Genomic DNA, 17,766 nt, shown 5'->3' with positions numbered 1-17,766 from the left:
TTGAAGAATGGCAAAGTTTCAGGACAACTTGAACATCAGAAGATCGCCATTCAATCTGAGATCAGATCTGTTCAAAGTCATGATGTGATGTCAGGTTGTGGTTCATAAACAACTTATCAGTTCAACTGAAGCATCAAGACAAAAACAGAATTAGGTTTTCATAGTATGTTTGATAATATATAATTCATTCGATTGTTTGTAAACTTCTCATTCACCCAAAAACTTTTTCAGATTGTAAAATGTCAAAACAAACAAATGTGGCAGCTGAAACGAGCTGTAAGTGAAACAAACGTGCTGCAAAAAGCTGAAAACATCTGCATTAACATCCAATGTACTGAAAAATCAAAGAAAAAAAAAAAGCAAGTTAGCTGACCTATCAGTCAACCAGAACACATCTGAAAGACATTTTAGCAAGTGTTTGCACCAATCAGCAGCCTCCAGTCCTGCAGTTCCTGGAGTGTCCACTAGAGGCTGACTGCAGAAGCACAGGAAGTCACATACACACCCATTCAAAAAGCCTGTTTTTACAGCAGACATGAACATGTTTACAGCCTGGTTCGTTGTAATGAGCACACTAACAGATGTTAAAGTGGAACTGAAAAAGAAAAACATCATAAAAAGTTGCCAATCCCTGACCTGACCTGATTGATAATCAAAATGAGTGTTATCTGCACACAAGAAAGCACAAAGTCAGCTGTGGTAAATTAATCAACACCACGTGTGGCATGATAAGACGTGGGTATAAATATCCAAACGTGGCCAACATTGAGTCATAATCATCGACACAACTGCAGCGACAGCAGCTCCCCGTCGTCTTCTGAGGCTTTACTCTGAAACAAAAGGTAAGTCGTTGTATCCTGTGGTAGAAGACAGAATTAACCAACATGCAGTTTTACAGGAATAGTGATTCTATACATCTCACATTACAAGTTTTATGATTCAGAAAATGGGAACGTTAAGTGGTTATTGAAATAGCCTGCTCTGAGACTTTTTTAAACTGGTTGAAGAGGAGGAGAATATGTGACCTTTAATGCTTACAGCCAGAGTCACATTTATGTAACCGTATGCACGTTTGACATCCAACCTCAAACTCTAAGTTTGTTTGGTTTTGGTTCAAAGCAATTCTCTGATCGGCTCTCTTGTCTGATTTGAACAGAATAATGAAACAAAGCTCCGTTCTGCTTCTGCACCTTCTTCTGGGGTCATGCTTGACCTCCGCCTATGGTAAGAATTATCATCAAATCTTTTATCCCCAGTTTACTAAAAATAACTTTCAGTTTACGCTCAGTTATTTGCTCACAGATTTACAAACAATGCGGCTTCTTTATTCAATTCAATTTAAAAAACTTTATTTGTCCCTGGGGGGCAATTCAAACTCACAAGCAGCGACCGAAAAAACCTAGTTATTCAGTCTCCCCCTGGTGGCCATTAGAGAGAATGCAGAAATTGGCATTGCCTGTTACTGTCAGACCTAAGGATAAGTCCTGGCCTTTCACAGAAAACGTGGCCTTGCGAGGAAGAGCGACCCAGTCATCACGCATCATGAGCCCTTTGTCATCGGCGGACAATGCCATCGATGGAAACCGAGACACTAACTTCAGCTCTGGATCGTGCACTCACACTTCAACGGAGGCCAACCCGTGGTGGAGGGTGGACCTACTAGAGTCGTACATCATCACCTCCGTCGTCATCACTAACAGAGGAGACTGCTGTGCAGAGAAGCTTGACGGGGCTGAGATTCACATAGGACACTCTTTAGAAGACAACGGCGTTGGAAATCCACTGTGAGTGAAGAATGCTTCTCATGTATTTATCTCTATCAGCAGATTCTCCTTTATAATTAAAGTCTGTAATGGGAAGTGATCTGGCTTCTGTTTGTACATCAATCATTGTTTGTAGAGCGCCAATTTAAAACATGTTATCTCAAGACGCTTTACAAAAGAACATGATGGGATAACATGCAGGAAGTATTTCTCCTTCCTCTTCCTGTTGTTCACACTGGTGGTTGGAGCAGGCCGGGCATGAATGAGTACTAAGTAGTAGCAGATCACGTCACTGAAGGTTGAAGGTCTACTGGAGAACCTGGCTTCGGCTGCCAGGAGAAGACCTCCCAGGCTTTTGGTACAGGGGAGAGGGGGTTCCATAACAGCAGGCTTTCCTCCAGGAACGACAAGATCTGACATTAGTTGTCAGATAAGTATTGACCAATTACGTATCAGCAAGCTTTAGAGAATACAGGAAAGCAAAAGCTGAGGTTGATATCCAGTGACCAGTGTGTGGTACGTAGACTGTCTGCATGTGACCGCTGCAATCCCTGTCCTGCATTTTGTTTTCTGTTCTCCAATATGATCTTCGCCACTCTTTTGTTGACATTGTGATTCTGATTAGTCAAGTATTAGGTTGGTCCATCCATCACTTCGATTGCTATACGTCATACTTCCAAATAGTTTGTTTCAGAAAACAAAGATATGCAACGCTCCTTCTCTCTCCATCTCTTCCCAGGGTTGGAGTCATCTCTCATATCCCAGCGGGCAGAACTTTAAATGTCACCTTCACTAAACTTGTGGAGGGACGTTACGTAGCTGTGACTCTGATTGGTGCTGAGAAGGTTCTCACTCTCTGCGAAGTGGAAGTGTACGGGTACCATGCACCAACTGGTGAGAATTTGAACAACTTCATATTTTTACTCTGAGACACTTCATCTCCAAGTTGCTCCCGCTGCTTCATTGGCAGCGCGTCATCGATGTGAACGAATGGATGAGTCAGGAACGATTCTTACACAGCAGCCTGTGACATCAGAGTGTGGATGTGACCTGTGATGTGAAAGAGTCAGCGGTCTCATTTTCTATACAGATAGATAGATACTTTATTGATCCCAAGGTAAATCCAAGACCTGCCTGTTGGCAATGGTGAGGACGAGGAGCCCGGGCCGGTCTGGAAACATACAGAGTTTCGAAGATGCCCATTCCTTCTGAGATCTCAAAATCAGTAGAGGAAAGGGCCGTATGTGATGTAGACAGACTGTAAATAGAGCAACGTAGCTTCAGTTGGAGTGGACTGCAGTGCTGTGCATTCTGGGAGTTGTTGTCTTTCACCCACATGAGCCAAAGAGACACTTTCTGCCTTTTCTCGGTCAAGAAGGCACCAACTTCAAAATTTGTTTCACATTTCTACCACACATATGATCCAATGTTAATACAGATTCATGTTTGAATGGGTGAAGTATACCTTTAAACACTCAGCAATGACATTGATAACTGTTTCTTTTATGCAGGAGAGAATCTGGCACGCCAGGGACGAGCTACACAGTCGACACTGCATGCAACAGGTTTTGCAAATCTTGCCATAGATGGGAATCGTGCCGGAAAATGGGCCGAGGGCTCTTGCACTCACACCAGCAACACCATGAGTCCCTGGTGGCGACTGGACCTGGGTAAAACACACAGAGTGTTTTCTGTTAACATCACCAACTACGTTGATCTTCCTTTACGAATTAACGGAGCTGAGATCCGCATCGGAGATTCCCTTGACAATAACGGCAACAACAATCCCAGGTAGTTTATCCAAATAGTACAAACAGTGAAAGTCAATGAATTGTTTACGTTTATTTATATAGGCATTGTTTCTGGAACTTCAGTCCTCAGTTTTCATATCAGGATTTAGAAAATATATATATTTTTGCATTTAATGATTGAATCTTGAGTTCCAGATTAAAGGCAAAAGGTTTCGGATAAACCGAACATAATGGATGGATGATCTGCTATGACGCTAACACTTGAAGTATTGAGCTTATGCTAATACTTTCTTCTTCTGCTAGGTGTGCTGTGATTACCAGCATCGCTGGAGGTTTTACTGAAAACTTCCAGTGTCACGGGATGGACGGCCGCTACATCAACGTGGTCATTCCTGGAAGGGTGGAGTACCTGTCTGTGTGTGAGTTTGAGGTCTATGGATCTAGACTGGATTAGAACTCATAGGTATAAGGTTTTTTTTAACCAATGACATTTTACTATGAAACTTTGTAGAAATGGTCAATCTTTTGGATGAATGTCTTTTGTGCTTTAAAATGTTATATAGATAGACCAGTACTTATTTCAGACGGTTTCATGACGGTTTCCGCTTGACACTCCTAAGCGAAGCTTTAACTTATATCTTTGTCAGTGATTTCGTCAACTTCTTGTTTTAATAGCCTGCATTTATTTCAAGCGAAATGTTCAACAACCATGTTCTGATTGTATATACATATTATATTGTTTGAACTATTTTTTTTTATTTTCGTTTCTGTTCGTTTCTGACATGTTTGACATGGCTGAGCCTTTAAACTGATCCATACAAATAAAAACAACAGAACAAGCCAGAGTCCGTAGCTCTTTCTTCTGTTGTGACTTGTCCTGATAAATGTTTGTATGCTGAATTTAGAAAGGGATTGATTCAAAAGGTTTTTCTTAACATTTTTCTTCTGATGTCACACTTATGGTGCCAAGTGGCAGTTTGTTGAAAAATGAAACCGATGATGAAGTGTAACATCCTGCAGTTCCTGGAGTGTCCACTAGAGGCTGGCTGCAGAAGCACAGGAAGTCACATACACACCCATTCAAAAAGCCTGTTTTTACAGCAGACATGAACATGTTTACAGCCTGGTTCGTTGTAATGAGCACACTAACAGATGTGGAACTGAAAAAGAAAAACATCATAAAAAGTTGCCAATCCCTGACCTGACCTGATTGATAATCAAAATGAGTGTTATCTGCACACAAGAAAGCACAAAGTCAGCTGTGGTAAATTAAACAACAGCACGTGTGTCAACAAACAACAGCACGTGTGTCATGATAAGACGTGGGTATAAAACGTGGCCAACATTGAGTCATAATCATCGACACAACTGCAGCTACAGCAGCTCCCCGTCGTCTTCTGAGGCTTTACTCTGAAACAAAAGGTAAGTCGTTGTATCCTGTGGTAAAAGACACTAAAAACTGAGAATTAACCAACATGCAGTTTTACAGGAATAGTGATTCTATACATCTCACATTACAAGTTTTATGATTCAGAAAATGGGAACGTTAAGTGGTTATTGAAATAGCCTGCTCTGAGACTTTTTTAAACTGGTTGAAGAGGAGGAGAATATGTGACCTTTAATGCTTACAGCCAGAGTCACATTTATGTAACCGTATGCACGTTTGACATCCAACCTCAAAGTCTAAGTTTGTTTGGTTTTGGTTCAAAGCAGTTCTCTGATCGGCTCTTTTGTCTGATTTGAACAGAATAATGAAACAAAGCTCCATTCTGCACCTTCTTCTGGGGTCATGCTTGACCTCCGCCTATGGTAAGAATTATCATCATATCTTTTATCCCCAGTTTACTAAAAATAACTTTCAGTTCACGCTCAGTTATTTGCTCACAGATTTACAAACAATGCGGCTTCTTTATTCAATTCAATTTAAAAAACTTTATTTGTCCCTGGGGGGCAATTCAAACTCACAAGCAGCGACCGAAAAAACCTAGTTATTCGAACTGGTTATTCCAAACAGTCTCCCCCTGGTGGCCATTAGAGAGAATGCAGAAATTGGCATTGCCTGTTATTTTCAGACCTAAGGATAAGTCCTGGCCTTTAAAAAAAGAAATTAAGTCTATCAGAGCTTTTCAATTACATAATTTAAGAACACAAACGGCCACAGTCGGGCTGAGCTGAGAACGCAGCAGGAAACTTTCAGGAATATTCGAGTGGGAGGGGTGATAATGTTAATATCTGTATATGTAATTAAACTGCTTCATTATGTTTTCTGTTCAGTAGTATGGCCGTCTGTGCTTCCTTGTTGACATCCTGAACATCTCTTATTGAATAAAGTCTTACGGCATTAATTGCTATCCTTTATTTCTGCGTCGCTCCTTCCACATCACGTCCTTCCTCCTGAGACCAGACCTTTCAAACTAGACAGGAATCGCCCCGTGTGAGGTGAATCTGTGAATGACTAACTGAGGAAGATTTTAGGGGCAGTCTTCCTGAAATGACCCCAAAGTGGCACAATTGCAGGTTTAATAACTTGAAAACTCTTACACATCACATGTATTTAAAATGTCTGTATCACAGAAAACGTGGCCTTGCGAGGAAGAGCGACCCAGTCATCACGCATCATGAGCCCTTTGTCATCAGCGGACAATGCCATCGATGAAAACCGAGACACTAACTTCAGCTCTGGATCGTGCACTCACACTTCAACGGAGGCCAACCCGTGGTGGAGGGTGGACCTACTAGAGTCGTACATCATCACCTCCGTCGTCATCACTAACAGAGGAGACTGCTGTGCAGAGAAGCTTGACGGGGCTGAGATTCACATAGGACACTCTTTAGAAGACAACGGCGTTGGAAATCCACTGTGAGTGAAGAATGCTTCTCATGTATTTATCTCTATCAGCAGATTCTCCTTTATAATTAAAGTCTGTAATGGGAAGTGATCTGGCTTCTGTTTGTACATCAATCATTGTTTGTAGAGCGCCAATTTAAAACATGTTATCTCAAGACGCTTTACAAAAGAACATGATGGGATAACATGCAGGAAGTATTTCTCCTTCCTCTTCCTGTTGTTCACACTGGTGGTTGGAGCAGGCCGGGCATGAATGAGTACTAAGTAGTAGCAGATCACGTCACTGAAGGTTGAAGGTCTACTGGAGAACCTGGCTTCGGCTGCCAGGAGAAGACCTCCCAGGCTTTTGGTACAGGGGAGAGGGGGTTCCATCACAGCAGGCCTTCCTCCAGGAACGACAAGATCTGACATTAGTTGTCAGATAAGTATTGACCAATTACGTATCAGCAAGCTTTAGAGAATGCAGGAAAGCAAAAGCTGAGGTTGATATCCAGTGACCAGTGTGTGGTACGTAGACTGTCTGCATGTGACCGCTGCAATCCCTGTCCTGCATTTTGTTTTCTGTTCTCCAATATGTTCTTCGCCACTCTTTTGTTGACATTGTGATTCTGATTAGTCAAGTATTAGGTTGGTCCATCCATCACTTCGATTGCTATACGTCATACTTCCAAATAGTTTGTTTCAGAAAACAAAGATATGCAACGCTCCTTCTCTCTCCATCTCTTCCCAGGGTTGGAGTCATCTCTCACATCCCAGCGGGCAGAACTTTAAATGTCACCTTCACTAAACTTGTGGAGGGACGTTACGTAGCTGTGACTCTGATTGGTGCTGAGAAGGTTCTCACTCTCTGCGAAGTGGAAGTGTACGGGTACCATGCACCAACTGGTGAGAATTTGAACAACTTCATATTTTACTCTGAGACATTTCATCTCCAAGTTGCTCCCGCTGCTTCATTGGCAGCGCGTCATCGATGTGAACGAATGGATGAGTCAGGAACGATTCTTACACAGCAGCCTGTGACATCAGAGTGTGGATGTGACCTGCGATGTGAAAGAGTCAGCGGTCTCATTTTCTATACAGATAGATAGATACTTTATTGATCCCAAGGTAAATCCAAGACCTGCCTGTTGGCAATGGTGAGGACGAGGAGCCCGGGCCGGTCTGGAAACATACAGAGCCTGTTTGCTGCCAGGAGTTTCGAAGATGCCCATTCCTTCTGAAATCTCAGAATCAGTAGAGGAAAGGGCCGTGATGTAGACAGACTGTAAATAGAGCAACGTAGCTTCAGTTGGAGTGGACTGCAGTGCTGTGCATTCTGGGAGTTGTTGTCTTTCACCCACATGAGCCAAAGAGACACTTTCTGCCTTTTCTCGGTCAAGAAGGCACCAACTTCAAAATTTGTTTCACATTTCTACCACACAAATGATCCAATGTTAACACAGATTCATGTTTGAATGGGTGAAGTATACCTTTAAACACTCAGCAATGACATTTATAACTGTTTCTTTTATGCAGGAGAGAATCTGGCACGCCAGGGACGAGCTACACAGTCGACACTGCATGCAACAGGTTTTGCAAATCTTGCCATCGATGGGAATCGTGCCGGAAAATGGGCCGAGGGCTCTTGCACTCACACCAGCAACACCATGAGTCCCTGGTGGCGACTGGACCTGGGTAAAACACACAGAGTGTTTTCTGTTAACATCACCAACTACGTTGATCTTCCTGCACGAATTAACGGAGCTGAGATCCGCATCGGAGATTCCCTTGACAATAACGGCAACAACAATCCCAGGTAGTTTATCCAAATAGTACAAACAGTGAAAGTCAATGAATTGTTTATATTTATTTATATAGGCATTGTTTCTGGAACTTCAGTCCTCAGTTTTCATGTCAGGATTTAGAAAATATATTTCATTTTTTGCATTTAATGATTGAATCTTGAGTTCCAGATTAAAGGCAAAAGGTTTCGGATAAACTGAACATAATGGATGGATGATCTGCTATGACGCTAACACTTGAAGTATTGAGCTAATGCTAATACTTTCTTCTTCTGCTAGGTGTGCTGTGATTACCAGCATCGCTGGAGGTTTTACTGAAAACTTCCAGTGTCACGGGATGGACGGCCGCTACATCAACGTGGTCATTCCTGGAAGGGTGGAGTACCTGTCTGTGTGTGAGTTTGAGGTCTATGGATCTAGACTGGATTAGAACTCATAGGTATAAGGTTTTTTTTAACCAATGACATTTTACTATGAAACTTTGTAGAAATGGTCAATCTTTTGGATGAATGTCTTTTGTGCTTTAATATGTTATATAGATAGACCAGTACTTATTTCAGACGGTTTCATGACGGTTTCCGCTTGACACTCCTAAGCGAAGCTTTAACTTATATCTTTGTCAGTGATTTCGTCAACTTCTTGTTTTAATAGCCTGCATTTATTTCAAGCGAAATGTTCAACAACCATGTTCTGATTGTATATACATATTATATTGTTTGAACTATTTTTTTTTATTTTCGTTTCTGTTCATTTCTGACATGTTTGACATGGCTGAGCCTTTAAACTGATCCATACAAATAAAAACAACAGAACAAGCCAGAGTCCGTAGCTCTTTCTTCTGTTTCTCTTTCTTGTCCTGATAAATGTTTGTATGCTGATTTTAGAAAGGGATTGATTCAAAAGGTTTTTCTTAACATTTTTCTTCTGATGTCACACTTATGGTGCCAAGTGGCAGTTGTTGAAAAATGAAGCCGATGATGAAGTGTAACATCCTGCAGTTCCTGGATTGTCCACTAGAGGCTGGCTGCAGCAGCACAGGAAGTCACATATACACACCCATTCAAACAGCCTGTTTTTACAGCAGACATGAACATGTTTACAGCCTGCTTCAAAAAACCAAATAGGTGTGATGAGCTCATGTCTCCATCCACACACACTGTACGGGGGGAATGTTTTGATGACTCATCAGTTTTGATTGGATGAAGGATCAGAGTTATTCACAATAAGGCGTGTAGCTGAGCCTTATTGACAGGTGGGCGCCGTGTAACGGTTTGTCAGGAGGCTTAAAACCCACCTCAGCTCTCAGCCTGTCATTAGCTTGACTCAAAGTTAGCCTGAGACAGCATTTCCAGCACGGAGACCGACATCCATGGGACTCCAGCGCCCCCTGCAGGAACATATGGGGGACGTCACTCAGGCTTTGTTTAAATAGAGGAGCAACGTAACTCTGACAGTTAATGTTTATGATCACCAGAGGTGTGAGTACAGTCATTAAACAGTCCATGCAGGAATGAAAATTGGGCCATTGGCATGCTCAGCAACATAAAGGAGCAGTGATTAGCATTAAGTGTCCAAAACAATAAGGTGAAACCAGGAGTGATGAGGGTGATTGCCATTAAAGTACTCAACTATTGAGGAGCAGATTAGCATTAAGTGTGAAAGACAACAGAGTGAAACTTGACCTAATTAGGGTGATCATGTCAGCCATTACAGATGCAGCATAACATAACAGTAGGATGAAACCAGACATGATTAGGGTGATTATCATTAAAGTGACCAGTGCTCAGTAAGGTGACTATCAATATGCATTACAGTGTCCAACTGGAGGCTGACTCTGAGGTCAGCAGTGCAGATGAGGAGTGAGAAAAAAAGTGAAAAATTAGTCCAGGGTTCACCGTGTGCTTCTTCCCTGCCGTGACAGTGAAGTGTTGTACAGTCTTATGGCCAGGGGGAAAAAAGAGTTCTTGAGTCTGTCCGTGGAGCACGACTGTGACAGCAGTCTGTCACTGAACATGCTCCTCTGCCCGGTGAAGGTGCTGTGCAGAGGGTGGTGTGTGTTGTCCATGATGGAGAGCATTTTGTCCAGAGTCCTCCTCTCTACCACTGTCACCAGTGAGTCCAGCTCTGTGTCCACCACAGAGCCGGCACTCCTCACCAGTCTGTCCAGGCGTGCTGCGTCCCTCTTCTTGCAGCTTCCTCCCCAGCACACCATGGCGTAGAAGAGGACGCTGGACACCACAGACTGGTAGAACATCTGCAGCAGCTTTTTGCAGATGTTGAAGGACCCCAGCCTTCTCAGGAAGTACAGATGACTCTGTCCCTTCCTGCAGGTAGTGTCCATGTTAGGCGACCAGTCCAGCTTGTCATCCAGTTGCAGCCCCAGATACCCGTAGGTCCTGACCACCTCCACGTCGACCCCCCCGATGGAAACAGGTTCTAGATGTGGTTTGTTCCTTTGGAAGTCCACCACCATCTCCTTGGTCTTGGAGGTGTTTAGCTGTAAATGGTTGGCACTGCACCACGTCACAAAGTCCTCGATCAGGCTCCTGTAATCCTCCTCCTGTCCATCCCTGACACAACCAACTATCGCAGTGTCGTCCGAGTATTTCTGCATGTGGCAGAGCTCAGAGTTATGCTGGAAGTCAGAGGTGTACAGGGTGAACAGGACAGGGGAGAGCACAGTCCCCTGTGGTGCTCCGGTGCTGCTGACCACAGTGTCAGATGTGCAGTCCTTCAGTCTGACGTACTGTGGTCTCTCTGTGAGGTAGTCTGTGATCCACCTCACCAGGTGCGAGTCCACCCTCATCTCGGCCAGCTTGTCTCTCAGTAGGAGGGGATGGATGGTGTCAAAAGCGCTTGAGAAATCAAAGAACATGATTCTCATCACGCTGCTCCCTTTGTCCAGATGAGAGTAAGCCCTGTGTAGAAGATAGAGGATGGCATCGTCCACGTCCACCTTTGCCTGGTATGCAAACTGCAGGGGATCCTTGGACCTGGGGTCTGAGGTGTTGGAGCAGCAGCCGCTCAAAGGTCTTCATAATGTGCTCTCCCCCCAGCTCCCCCAGCTCAGCAGAGCAGGCCTTTAGCATCCTGGGACGGAGTCTCTTCAGCTCCTTGCTCACCTGGTCTCTGGTGATGGTGGGGGGAGGGGGGATGGATTGTCTCTGGAGATTGTGTTTGTCCTGGTGGAGGTGTTGGGGGGAGTGAGAGGGAGGGAAGGGGTGTGTAGAGGGGTGCTGTGGGGACAGGCACTGGCTGCAGCGACGGGGCTGTCAAACCTGCGTTGTTATTTTTCTTCTTGCAGCCTGTGATGGTTTTCATGCCCTCCCAGACCTCCCTCATGTTGTTCTGCTGCAGCTTCTTTTCTACCTTCCTTCTGTACTCATCCTTTGTTTCTCGGAGTCTGACCTTGAGTTCCCCCTGCACACGCTTCAGCTCTGTGGTCTCAAAACAGTCTCTGAGAGCCTCCTCTGCCTCAGGAAACCACTTTCTGAAGGTGCGTGTTGTTACCGGTTGTCTCTGGATCTTAGTCTTGTACTGTGGCTTGAGTAGGACCAGGTTGTGATCGGACTTCCTCAGAGGTGGTAGGGGGGTGGCAGTGTAGGCAGCCTTCACGTTTGCATACAGGAGGTCTATTGTCCTGTTCTTCCTGGTGGGACAGCTTACAAAGGACGGAGACCTACCGCCAGCAGCTCGATGTCTTTGCTGCACGTTGTCTCCTTCACAGTAACATGTCCATGGTGGCACCATCTGGTGTTAATAAACAGCGCGAGTCCTCCTCCTTTCCGTTTGCCGCTACGTTTCGTGTCTCTGTCCGCTCTCACTGTAGTAAAGCCCGGTAGATCCACGTTAGCGTCCGGGGTGTTTTGAGTAAGCCAGGTTTCTGTGAGGCACATTAAACTGCACTCTCTAAATGTCCGGTTGTTCCTCACGAGAGCAGCCAGCTCGTCTGTCTTGTTGGTTAGACAGTTTACGTTCCCCATAACTATCACCGGAACCGAGGGCTTGTACCTCCATCACTTAGCCGCTAGCATAGCCTTTAGCTTAGCACCGGCTCGACAGCCTCTGTACCGCCGCCTCAGCTCCTCAGGTATCGGGTGAACGATGCCGGCTTGTCCCGCTGTCCGGAGTGAGAGCAGCGTTTCCCTTAAATAAGCAAGTTTTCCGCTGCTATTTCCACGAAAACACGAAAAAGTATCCATAGGATACATAAAGTTATACACTGAAAGTGTACTATATAAACTATAAAAGTAGAAGTTGGCACAGAGCCAAAACCAACGAATAACATATCAAGACAAGTACGACAGGGACGGAGCTACTGAATGTGCGGCCACTCGCGTCGGCGCACAGATGAGAAGCACAGGAAGTCACATACACACCCTTTCAAAAAGCCTGTTTTTACAGCAGACATGAACATGTTTACAGCCTGGTTCGTTGTAATGAGCACACTAACAGATGTGGAACTGAAAAAGAAAAACATCACAAAAAGTTGGAAATCCCTGACCTGACTGATAGTCAAAATGAGTGTTATCTGCACACAAGAAAGCACAAAGTCAGCTGTGGTAAATTAAACAACAGCACGTGTGTCAACAAACAACAGCACGTGTGTCATGATAAGACGTGGGTATAAAACGTGGCCAACATTGAGTCATAATCATCGACACAACTGCAGCTACAGCAGCCCCCCGTCATCTTCTGAGGCTTTACTCTGAAACAAAAGGTAAGTCGTTGTATCCTGTGGTAAAAGACACTAAAAACTGAGAATTAACCAACATGCAGTTTTACAGGAATAGTGATTCTATACATCTCACATTACAAGTTTTATGATTCAGAAAATAGGAATGTTAAGCGGTTATTGAAATAGCCTGCTCTGAGACTTTTTTAAACTGGTTGAAGAGGAGGAGAATATGTGACCTTTAATGCTTACAGCCAGAGTCACATTTATGTAACCGTATGCACGTTTGACATCCAACCTCAAAGTCTAAGTTTGTTTGGTTTTGGTTCAAAGCAATTCTCTGATCGGCTCTCTTGTCTGATTTGAACAGAATAATGAAACAAAGCTCCATTCTGCTTCTGCACCTTCTTCTGGGGTCATGCTTGACCTCCGCCTATGGTAAGAATTATCATCATATCTTTTATCCCCAGTTTACTAAAAATAACTTTCAGTTCACGCTCAGTTATTTGCTTAAAGATTTACAAACAATGTGGCTTCTTTATTCAATTCAATTTAAAAAACTTTATTTGTCCCTGGGGGGCAATTCAAACTCTGTCAGCCGGCCGGTTGACCGCACAAGCAGCGACCGAAAAAACCTAGTTATTCGAACTGGTTATTCCAAAGAGTCTCCCCCTGGTGGCCATTAGAGAGAATGCAGAAATTGGCATTGCCTGTTACTGTCAGACCAAAGGATAAGTCCTGGCCTTTAAAAAAAAAAATTAAGTCCATCAGAGCTTTTCAATTACATAATTTAAGAACACAAACGGCCACAGTCGGGCTGAGCTGAGAAAGCAGCAGGAAACTTTCAGGAATATTCGAGTGGGAGAGGTGATAATGTTAATATCTGTATATGTAATTAAACTGCTTCATTATGTTTTCTGTTCAGTGGTATGGCCGTCTCTGCTTCCTTGTTGACATCCTGAACATCTCTTATTGAATAAAGTCTTACGGCATTAATTGCTATCCTTTATTTCTGCGTCGCTCCTTCCACATCACGTCCTTCCTCCTGAGACCAGACCTTTCAAACTAGACAGGGATCGCCCCGTGTGAGGTGAATCTGTGAATGACTAACTGAGGAAGATTTTAGGGGCAGTCTTCCTGAAATGACCCCAAAGTGGCACGATTGCAGGTTTAATAACTTGAAAACTCTTACATATCACATGTATTTCAAATGTATCACAGAAAACGTGGCCTTGCGAGGAAGAGCGACCCAGTCATCACGCATCATGAGCCCTTTGTCATCAGCGGACAATGCCATCGATGAAAACCGAGACACTAACTTCAGCTCTGGATCGTGCACTCACACTTCAACGGAGGACAACCCGTGGTGGAGGGTGGACCTACTAGAGTCGTACATCATCACCTCCGTCGTCATCACTAACAGAGGAGACTGCTGTGCAGAGAAGCTTGACGGGGCTGAGATTCACATAGGACACTCTTTAGAAGACAACGGCGTTGGAAATCCACTGTGAGTGAAGAATGCTTCTCATCTATTTATCTCTATCAGCAGATTCTCCTTTATAATTAAAGTCTGTAATGGGAAGTGATCTGTCTTCTGTTTGTACATCAATCATTGTTTGTAGAGCGCCAATTCAAAACGTGTTATCTCAAGACGCTTTACAAAAGAACATAATGGGACAACATGCAGGAAGTATTTCTCCTTCCTCTTCCTGTTGTTCACACTGGTGGTTGGAGCAGGCCGGGCATGAATGAGTACTAAGTAGTAGCAGATCACCCCCCTGAAGGTTGAAGGTCTACTGGAGAACCTGGCTTCGGTTGCCAGGAGAAGACCTCCCAGGCTTTTGGTACAGGGGAGAGGGGGTTCCATAACAGCAGGCCTTCCTCCAGGAACGACAAGATCTGACATTAGCTGTCGGATAAGTATTGACCAATTACGTATCAGCAAGCTTTAGAGAACGCAGGAAAGCAAAAGCTGAGGTTGATATCCAGTGACCAGTGTGTGGTACGTAGACTGTCTGCATGTGACCGCTGCAATCCCTCTGCTGCAATTTGTTTTCTGTTCTCCAATATGTTCTTTGCCACTCTTTTGTTGACATTGTGATTCTGATTAGTACTAGGTTGGTCCATCCATCACTTCGATTGCTATACATCATACTTCCAAATAGTTTGTTTCAGAAAACAAAGATATGCAACGCTCCTTCTCTCTCCATCTCTTCCCAGGGTTGAAGTCATCTCTCATATCCCAGCGGGCAGGACTTTAGAAGTCCCCTTCACTAAACTTGTGGAGGGACGTTACGTAACTGTGACTCTGACTGGTACTGAAAAGGTTCTCACTCTCTGCGAAGTGGAAGTGTACGGGTACCATGCACCAACTGGTGAGAATTTGAACAATTTCATATTTTACTCTGAGACACTTCATCTCCAAACAGCAGCCTGTGACATCAGAGTGTGGATGTGACCTGCGATGTAAAAGAGCCAGCGGTCTCATTTTCTATACAGATAGATCAATCAATAGATAGATAGATAGATAGATAGATAGATAGATAGATAGATAGATAGATAGATAGATAGATAGATAGATAGATAGATAGATAGATAGATAGATAGATAGATAGATAGATAGATAGATAGATAGATAGATAGATAGATAGATAGATAGATAGATAGATAGATAGATAGATAGATAGATAGATAGATAGATAGATACTTTATTGATCCCAAGGTAAATCCAAGACCTGCCTGTTGGCAATGGTGAGGACGAGGAGCCCGGGCCGGTCTGGAAACATACAGAGCCTGTTTGCTGCCAGGAGTTTTGAAGATGCCCATTCCCTCTGAAATCTCAGAATCAGTAGAGGAAAGGGCCGTGATGTAGACAGACTGTAAATAGAGCAATGTAGCTTCAGTTGGAGTGGACTGCAGTGCTGTGCATTCTGGGAGTTGTTGTCTTTCATCCACATGAATCAAAAAGACACTTCCTGCCTTTTCTCGGTCAAGAAGGCACCAACTTCAAAATTTGTTTCACATTTCTACCACACATATGATCCAATGTTAATACAGATTCATGTTTGAATGGGTGAAGTATACCTTTAAACACTCAGCAATGACATTTATAACTGTTTCTTTTATGCAGGAGAGAATCTGGCACGCCAGGGACGAGCTACACAGTCGACACTGCATGCAACAGGTTTTGCAAATCTTGCCATAGATGGGAATCGTGCCGGAAACTGGGCCGAGGGCTCTTGCACTCACACCAGCAACACCATGAGTCCCTGGTGGCGACTGGACCTGGGTAAAACACACAGAGTGTTTTCTGTTAACATCACCAACTACGTTGATGCTCCTTTACGAATTAACGGAGCTGAGATCCGCATCGGAGATTCCCTTGACAATCACGGCAACAACAATCCCAGGTAGTTTATCCAAATAGTACAAACAGTGAAAGTCAATGAATTGTTTATATTTATTTATATAGGCATTGTTTCTGGAACTTCAGTCCTCAGTTTTCATATCAGGATTTAGAAAATATATTTAATTTTTTGCATTTAATGATTGAATCTTGAGTTCCAGATTAAAGGCAAAAGGTTTCGGATAAACTCGACATAATGGATGGATGATCTGCTATGACGCTAACACTTGAAGTATTGAGCTTATGCTAATACTTTCTTCTTCTGCTAGGTGTGCTGTGATTACCAGCATCGCTGGAGGTTTTACTGAAAACTTCCAGTGTCACGGGATGGACGGCCGCTACATCAACGTGGTCATTCCTGGAAGGGTGGAGTACCTGTCTGTGTGTGAGTTTGAGGTCTATGGATCTAGACTGGATTAGAACTCATAGGTATAAGGTTTTTTTTAACCAATGACATTTTACTATGACACTTGTCTTTTGTGCTTTAATATGTTATATAGATAGACCAGTACTCATTTCAGACGGTTTCATGACGGTTTCAGCTTGAGACTCCTAAGCGAAGCTTTAACTTATGTCTTTGTCAGTGCTTTCGTCAACTTCTTGTTTTAATAGCCTGCATTTATTTCAAGCCAAATGTTCAACAACCATGTTCTGATTGTATATACATATTATATCGTTTCTGTTCGTTTCTGACATGTTTGACATTGCTGAGCCTTTAAACTGATCCATACAAATAAAAACAACAGAACAAGCCAGAGTCCGTAGCTCTTTCTTCTGTTGTGTCCTGATAAATGTTTGTATGCTGATTTTAGAAAGGGATTGATTCAAAAGGTTTTTCTTAACATTTTTCTTCTGATGTCACACTTATGGTGCCAAGTGGCAGTTGTTGAAAAATGAAGCCGATGATGAAGTGTAACATCCTGCAGTTCCTGGAGTGTCCACTAGAGGCTGGCTGCAGCAGCACAGGAAGTCACATACACACCCATTCAAACAGCCTGTTTTTACAGCAGACATGAACATGTTTACAGCCTGCTTCAAAAAACCGAATAGGTGTGATTAGCTCATGTCTCCATCCACAGACTCAGTTTTGAGTCTGCCATCCATGGAACTCCAGCGCCCCCTGCAGGAACACATGAGGGACTCAGGCTTTTTTCATTAAAGGAGCAACATGTAACTCTGACAGTTAGTGTTTATGATTGGTTCTGCAGTCCAATTTTTAAGTATTGACCCTCCAGGACCAGAATATAGATGGAGGACATACTGGCTGCATATATGGCATGCACAGAGGGATTGCAAGGGGTTGAAAAATCAGCTAACAAGCATTTTCTTCACACCAACGGTAAATGCTGTTTGCACTGTTTTTTTCTTTCCTATGTTTTCATTGGCAACCTTCATGGGTTAAAGTCTGAGATGAAATCGAGTGTTACAAAACTGACGGGAAACGCACACAATCCATGTGAAGTCACGTTGAGCCAGTGTTGAAAATTACCAGGAAATATGGGACATGTGGAAGTGGGATGAATCATAGACTTTATATTGGTA

General features: G+C 43.5%; 2 protein-coding genes across 3 annotated transcripts; both read left to right on the top strand.

The window, feature by feature from the left end:
* Positions 1 to 782: 782 nt before the first annotated feature.
* LOC306824386 (uncharacterized protein) lies at positions 783 to 4,286 on the top strand. Its single transcript, XM_079344508.1, has 6 exons — positions 783 to 842; positions 1,157 to 1,224; positions 1,499 to 1,784; positions 2,503 to 2,657; positions 3,275 to 3,554; positions 3,818 to 4,286. Exons 2-6 carry the CDS (start codon positions 1,161 to 1,163, stop codon positions 3,966 to 3,968), a joined length of 936 nt encoding a protein of 311 aa, XP_079200634.1. The 5' UTR covers positions 783 to 842; positions 1,157 to 1,160; the 3' UTR covers positions 3,969 to 4,286.
* A 591-nt stretch (positions 4,287 to 4,877) lies between these two features.
* LOC306824385 (uncharacterized protein) lies at positions 4,878 to 16,975 on the top strand. 2 transcript variants are annotated; one of them, XM_079344507.1, is made up of 6 exons: positions 4,878 to 4,936; positions 13,189 to 13,256; positions 14,040 to 14,325; positions 15,039 to 15,193; positions 15,949 to 16,228; positions 16,494 to 16,975. In XM_079344507.1, exons 2-6 carry the CDS (start codon positions 13,193 to 13,195, stop codon positions 16,642 to 16,644), a joined length of 936 nt encoding a protein of 311 aa, XP_079200633.1. In that variant the 5' UTR covers positions 4,878 to 4,936; positions 13,189 to 13,192; the 3' UTR covers positions 16,645 to 16,975. The 2 variants fall into 2 exon arrangements, with proteins under 2 accessions (XP_079200633.1, XP_079200632.1); XM_079344506.1 differs by lacking the exon at positions 4,878 to 4,936 and adding an exon at positions 12,818 to 12,863.
* The last annotated feature ends 791 nt before the right edge of the window (positions 16,976 to 17,766 follow it).

The sequence above is a fragment of the Symphodus melops genome, assembly GCF_947650265.1.
Source record: "Symphodus melops genome assembly, chromosome: 5".
NCBI classification, from domain to species: domain Eukaryota; kingdom Metazoa; phylum Chordata; class Actinopteri; order Labriformes; family Labridae; genus Symphodus; species Symphodus melops.
The sequence above is the reverse complement of the archived record's forward strand: the minus strand, read 5'-3'. Positions and strand labels throughout refer to the sequence as shown.

Excerpts from the sequence above, each read along its gene's own strand:
- LOC306824386 (XM_079344508.1), top strand. The coding sequence starts at position 1,161 with ATGAAACAAAGCTCCGTTCTGCTTCTGCACCTTCTTCTGGGGTCATGC. Across the intron at positions 2,658-3,274 it reads CGGGTACCATGCACCAACTG|GAGAGAATCTGGCACGCCAG; the intron begins GTGAGAATTTGA and ends TCTTTTATGCAG. Across the intron at positions 3,555-3,817 it reads AACGGCAACAACAATCCCAG|GTGTGCTGTGATTACCAGCA; the intron begins GTAGTTTATCCA and ends TTCTTCTGCTAG.
- LOC306824385 (XM_079344507.1), top strand. The coding sequence starts at position 13,193 with ATGAAACAAAGCTCCATTCTGCTTCTGCACCTTCTTCTGGGGTCATGC. Across the intron at positions 13,257-14,039 it reads ATGCTTGACCTCCGCCTATG|AAAACGTGGCCTTGCGAGGA; the intron begins GTAAGAATTATC and ends AATGTATCACAG. Across the intron at positions 16,229-16,493 it reads CACGGCAACAACAATCCCAG|GTGTGCTGTGATTACCAGCA; the intron begins GTAGTTTATCCA and ends TTCTTCTGCTAG.